The sequence below is a fragment of the Anabas testudineus genome, chromosome 10 (assembly GCF_900324465.2).
Source record: "Anabas testudineus chromosome 10, fAnaTes1.2, whole genome shotgun sequence".
NCBI lineage: Eukaryota > Metazoa > Chordata > Actinopteri > Anabantiformes > Anabantidae > Anabas > Anabas testudineus.
The window spans coordinates 10,012,851-10,019,166 of NC_046619.1; the positions used below are offsets into that span (position 1 = coordinate 10,012,851).

Genomic DNA, 6,316 nt, shown 5'->3' on the forward strand with positions numbered 1-6,316 from the left:
ACATTCCAGCTCTTGAAGATGTGGATATTTACATTTAAGTTTTACAAAAATATACTTTATAGTTTTTCTCCTTTTTTGCTTACATTCTAATGAAATGAAGCGGTGCCCTCATAGCTCGTCTCTTTTTCCTCCCTCTGAGTATGACTTACATTCTGTAACAAAAATATTCCCTCAAACCTTAAGGCAAGATGCAGTGCATCCTCTCTTGCGCGCAGCCAAGTCTCAACATCAGCAAGGCTTCACAAAAGGCACCAAATAACAGGAGCGTTTGTCTTGTTTAGTTTTTTTTTTTTTTTTTTAAATGTTTTTTTTTTTCTTTTCTCTATTTTTCCATATAACCGAGCAATATGTCACATGTGAGAAAGAGAGAAAGAGATAGTACCAGTGGATGATATTTACAAACAGAAACTAACATCACTCTTACTCATGCTTGAATACTTAAGTGATTTTTTCCAAACAATGTCAAAACGTATCACAGCATCATCACTACATAATAGAGAAAGTATGTAGAAAATATGGCCCTGCTCACTTCAAATAATACAATGCAAATATGCAAATAATTTTTCACATCAATGGTACCAAAGAATGATAAAAACGAAACATGGCACATGTACACTATACATATATGGTAGCTTATGTATATCATTCAATGTCTTTTGTACTGTATGAGTGCCTGCAAGGGCGAACGTGCTATAGCACCACAACTGCTGGCAATCTGTTTGTCTTGATTTTTGAGTACCTAATAGTAGAGAACTGTCAGAGTCGGTTTCTACTCTCTATCTGTTCAATCCCTTATGCGTTTGAAGTGCTGCATTTGTTTTACAGAGACCAAAAAAATCCCTTTTCATCGTCTATTGTCTTTGCCCAGTCCTTGACATATGTCTTTTTGTCTCTTTCAGGTAAATCTTAAGATTCACCTAACACTGCACAGGGAGCAGAGAGAAAAGTGCTTTTTGGAGGGGAAAACAAAGTCTTTTGATGCCCATTTCTTTCCCCTCAAAGAACCTTAAGGAAGGAGAGGTGCAGAGACTGAAAAAAGTTTTTCTCTTTGCTCGTTCTTAGCAGATCTCGATTGTCCTTGGGGAGAGGGTGGTCTGCATGTCTGATAGCGGGGTGGGGACTGGGGAGCTGTAGATGTTGGAGCCAACCGAGGAAGGGAAGGAGGAAGCAACCTGGGACTGAAAGGTGCTGGACATGGACACTGATGGGTAGGTAGTGGCGACGGAAGGAGAAGGATAGGAAGTGTGAACTGGAGAGGAGTAGCAGGAGGTGACTGGAGAGGGGTAAGAAGACACTGGAGAGGGGTAGGAGGTGATGGGAGACGGGTAGCTGGAAGCTGGTGAGGCAGTTGACACTGGCGCTGCTGTTACCACCACTGCTCCTGCCTTCTCTGCTTTCTTGTCCTTCTGTCGTAGGTGGATCTTTGTGTGCCTCTTCCTCTCGTCACTGCGGGCAAACTTGCGTCCGCAGATTTCACAGGCAAAAGGCTTCTCACCAGTGTGAGTGCGAATGTGTGTTGTCAGGTGGTCACTGCGGCTGAAGTTGCGCATGCAGATTCGGCACTGGAAGGGCTTCTGGCCCGTGTGGATGCGGATGTGACGTGTCAGCTCATCAGAGCGTGAGAAGCGACGATCACAGGTCTCCACAGGACAAGCATAGGGCCTCTCGTGTGGGGGTGTCTTGCTTGGCCGGGTGGGATACTTGCGCATGCGGCTAGGCTTGATCAGCTGGGACTGGTAGACACTCTTTAAGTCCTGGGAACCAGTCTGGGTGGCAAAGGCCTTGATGGTGGACAGAGGAGTGAGGGAGGGCTGGCTTGACTGACTCTGGAAGGGCTTTTGATCAGGAGGTACCAGGCTGATCTCTCCCTGCTGCTGAGGGAAGAGGTAGTCGGGAATCATGGGCACAGGGAAGCTAGTGCTGCAACTCTTGCCATTGGGATAGGCAGGAGGAGGGTATTGGACTGCTCCAGCTGAGGTGGGAAAAGCCTGGCCCTGGTCTGGGAAGATGTCAGAGTTGGGGCTGGAGTAGGTCGGTGCAGCTGAGTAGATGGGGTTGGGCTCACTGTGATGTATGGAAGAACTGAGGCTGGAGCTCTGAGATGAGGAGGTAGAAGAGGAGGAAGTGGAAGAGGATGAAGCAGATGAAGAGGAGGATGAGGTGGTCTGTGCGGCACCAGAGGAAGAGCTGGAGCTGGGGGCAACACTGCCCATAATATTGGTGAAGAGACCCAAGATGGGCTCCGCCCAGAGGCTGTTGCTGCAGGTGGTGGCGGGCTCCAGGGTGAAGCGGCCTGTGTAAGAGATGGGGGGGAGCCTCTGGGTGGAGTAGGTCTGCTCTGATACTGGCTTCTCACAGTTGAAGGGGATATCAGGTAACGTATCTGCAAGGAGCACAGAGAAAGGACACATTAATCAAACTGTCAATATTCAGAGGGAGAGTGAGAGGGAATCCTGCCAGAGCGGTGGACAGTGTGACACCCCTCCTTTCTGTGACACATCTGCCAGGTGCCCACACAGAGAAACCCCCACCAACTAAACTCTTTCGCTGTAAACTCTGAAACTGTCTCATTTAAATCTATACAGGAGCTGCTGTGCAAGCTTTCTATACTGACATTTTCCTCTTCTCACATTCTCTCGATCTTTCAGTCTTCTCGTCTTGCACACACTCACACAAACAGAATCTTGAAGCCCATCACAGAGCCCGAGGCAATTGATTACCACAAAACTGCAGTTCAGCTGGTTTTAGGAATGCGATTTGAATTGAGCTGTAGGAGTGTCTAAAGGTATGCAGTGTTAAAGTCCTCACAGGGGCTACACATAAATTGATATTAGGTCATTTTAGTTTTTATTATTATTTGTTTAGTTTTTTCATTTGTTAAATTGGAATGTACTTAGCCTGAAATTTCATTTGAAGTATCACACGCCATAATAAAATAAATCAGTATAAAACTAATAATGACAATAACAAATTAATACTGGAGCTGCAGCTTTATGGTAAATTCAATTTATGAATTAATTATACACAGCAGAACATAAACAAAACTAAAGTTATCCAACTGTTTATTTTTCATAACACTTGCTTGTTTTACTGTAACTGTGATCTAATTTTTAATTCAACTTTAAATACAACATGGTGAACCAGAGACAAAGCAGGCAAATGTTTCACTCTTACCTCCAGCAAGGTGGTCGTACTGCTCTCCTGGCTCCCCGGAGCCAAAGCCTGCACCTTCGGGTGCGGAGGCGGTGAGGAAGGGGGTCCCTGCAGGGTTGAGCATCATCACCTCCTCCAGCTTGGGGTAGTTATCCATGGGGGAGTGAGGGAAGCTCAGAGGCTCTGAGATCTGCAGGGTTGGGAGAATCATCTCGGTTTTGGCTGCAGCCATCCTCTGCTGGTGCTGGAGCTGCAGGACTGAGGCTGCGCTGGTGGCTGGTGAGGAGTGCAGAGAGGCTGGTTGCACGCTGACAGAGCGATGCCTCGCAGGTGGAGGAAATTACTTAGCCCAGCTCAGGGAGCTCTGCACACTTCTGCTGATGCCGAGGAAGATGCTGTTGTCTGTTGCCTTGCTCCTTGACTCTTGTTCTCCAGTTGTCCAGTTGTTCTCCAATGTTTCTCAAAGATGAGTAAAGATCCACTTGTCTTTTCAGAAAAAATCAAAAGTGTCCTTTATACTCATTCCCTAAGTTTTATCAAAATTAATCAACTGATTAATCTTGATTTTTTTTCTGTATATTAAATTACTTATCCAGACAGGTTTTGACCTTCTTGGTTGGATGTTGTTTTAATTCACTTTTTACATTTGGTGTGGTATTTCTCAGTTAGGGAGTTCTGTGTGTTTCTCTATCTAGCTCCGCTCTAACAGTTGCTCTTGTGGGCTCTCAGGGCTCTCTCTGAGCTGAGAGGTTTCCCTGCTCCTTTTATACACTCTTGCCGTGACGTAGATGTCCATATATGGAGCGTAGGAAGCCCATATTTAGGCACTGCAGTGGAAGACACATGACGCTGGCCTGGGAGGGGGAAAGCAGAGAGGAGAGACTTTATCTAAAGCTTTTGCAGTAAATTGTGAAGACAACGCCGCTCCTCCTCTGTCCAAAAATCAGTGTATCTTCATAGCAAAACAGCTCCGTAAGACAACAGCATAATTCTTGCTCTCTCTCCGTCGCCCCACAGGTTTGATTTGGATTTCCCATCTGTGCAGCAGGCTGCGCTGCTGCCGGAAAGCCCGGCTCCGCCGTGCCTTATAAGGTCGTGACTACATAAGGACCTATTCCGGTGGGTTTCCATTTCCCTGTCCTTATTTGGAACTTCCTGAGGTAGCGCTGATCGCTCTTTGGCAGTGAATGAGAAGCTGGAGTGCAAATCATGTCCAGCGCTAACAATAACTAATGTCAGCAGCAGAAATCTGCTTCTCCGGTTTAAAGCAAAGGCTTCAGCTGAACGATGAGAGTTTATGTGGAGGACTTTGTGCAACAGATGCATTGTTTAACATTTATTTTCTCAAGCATTTGTGTCTCAGCATTTCAACAGTCAACATTTGTCTTGTGCGTCAGATAAAAACGGAAAGAAGAGTAAATCCAAACAATCCTGTTTATTTATAATACACATTAGTTTTTAACTGAGCCGCATTGTATCTTAAAAGCAACTTTACACTTTTCAGAGCGGAACATTATATATATTAATAATATAAGATTTTGGTGCGAATTGCCACCTATTCCCACATTCAAGTCATTCATAAGTCATAGGTTTATAAGTATTTCTATTATTGATTCAAGATCAATGTAACATAAATACATTATTATTATTACATTTCGGCATGTAATGTAAATGATCGTATATCTAAAGCCGTGGTATTTTTAGTTTAAGAGTGTGCAAAGTCTGCAGGCTGGTAGCAAACTTCATCTAGATTAACTTTCCATTTCTCTCAGCTGTGTCATTGATTAATGAGAACCGATAGCCGCGGATGCTGACGAGGTGCGGGGCGATCCGTCTAATTGAGGGGTGTCCCCGGCTCAATATTCAGGGAATCTCTCCGCCACTCAGCGGCCTAATGGGCCGCATTAACAACGCTGCGCACAGCTGCCAGGACGCCTGCAGGATACCGATGTTCCCCCCGGCTGCTTCAGTTTCGTCTGGCGCGCCAGCACTCCTTGGTGGATGCTGACGGGAAATCAATGTGTTTCCCTTGCTGCTGACTGGATCTATATGCAAGCAGCCTCATTGGGAAACATCGTGGGCAGGATACTTTGAGATGGCCCGAGAGAGAGAGACAGAGAGAGAGAGAGAGAGAGAGAGAGATGGGCTCCTGTGGGTTATTGGAGAGGGCAGTGCATGTGATCAAAGTTTTTAGACCATGTTTAAGCTTCCCTTAATCTGTGTTAGTGTTAAAGTGTTAGTGCTACAATAACGTAATAGCAATCAGAAAAATACATTTACTTCAATCAATTGCACAAAATAGATTGATATGTCAACCAAACGACACAGAACATAAAACATAATTCAGGTACACACAATGGGTCCTTGCTGGATTGCATCCTCTCCCAGGCATTTCCCATTTAGCCACTGGCAAATCTTTCTGTTTACCCCCATTAGACTGATAGCAAAATTCTGTCATATATTATGGATGATTTGGAGCAGAGGTTCCTTTACAAAATCCAAATAAGCCTGAAGCAGAGGGCTCGGCTGGAGAATGTGTAATGTTGTTTATTCATACAGTCAGATGTGTATAAATGATCAAATGTAATCACTTTGAAGGTACACTGCACAGCGGTGTCTTATCTTAGGAGGAAATAGTGTTCCCATTGCCCATGCACACTTTTAAAACTCGAGTTTCTATTTTCGTTTTCAGCGAGGAAGATGCAACAACTCCTCTATCGGCACGATTTAAAAAAAAAAAGAAAAAAGACAGGACATGATGATGGTGAGTGACTGTGTGTCGAGGTGATGATCAAAAATCCAGGGTCCTCTGCATGTACTGCTGCTGTCATGCATCAGTTACTGTGGTCAATAAATTTGTGGCAAAGCAAAGAAGAAAGAGCCGAGAGAGCAGATGAGAGAACTCATCATCTGATGACAATGTAATAAAATCAGGTTAGGGAAAACCTCTCAGAAAAGTAATAAAGTAATAAAGATGATAAACAGTTCACATTGACTGTTTGGGCCTCCCTTCACTCTGATGCATGGAGGGGGTGGAAGCCAGATGCTGTAAGGGCAGGGGAAGGAGAATTAGCGTATGTGTGTGTGGATATTGAGTCTCATGAAGTGTGTTCACCGTTGCATGTTTCTGTGTGTGTGTGTGTTTGGGTCAGCTGGTTCGTTA

The 6,316-nt window shown here is 44.8% G+C and overlaps 1 protein-coding gene across 1 annotated transcript; it reads right to left on the minus strand.

Annotated features, from left to right (window-relative positions):
- Positions 1-281: 281 nt before the first annotated feature.
- Positions 282-3,901, minus strand: egr1 (early growth response 1). The gene is made up of 2 exons (XM_026358199.1): positions 3,175-3,901; positions 282-2,383 (listed from the first exon to the last, which is right to left on the minus strand). Exons 1-2 carry the CDS (start codon positions 3,383-3,385, stop codon positions 1,059-1,061), a joined length of 1,536 nt encoding a protein of 511 aa, XP_026213984.1. The 5' UTR covers positions 3,386-3,901; the 3' UTR covers positions 282-1,058.
- Positions 3,902-6,316: the final 2,415 nt, after the last annotated feature.

What these genes read in the sequence shown, in the direction of transcription:
- egr1 (XM_026358199.1), bottom strand. Translation starts at nt 3,385, where the DNA reads ATGGCTGCAGCCAAAACCGAGATGATTCTCCCAACCCTGCAGATCTCA. An exon ending in GTACGACCACCTTGCTGGAG is followed by an intron (nt 2,384 to 3,174) that starts GTAAGAGTGAAA and finishes TGCTCCTTGCAG; the next exon opens with ATACGTTACCTGATATCCCC.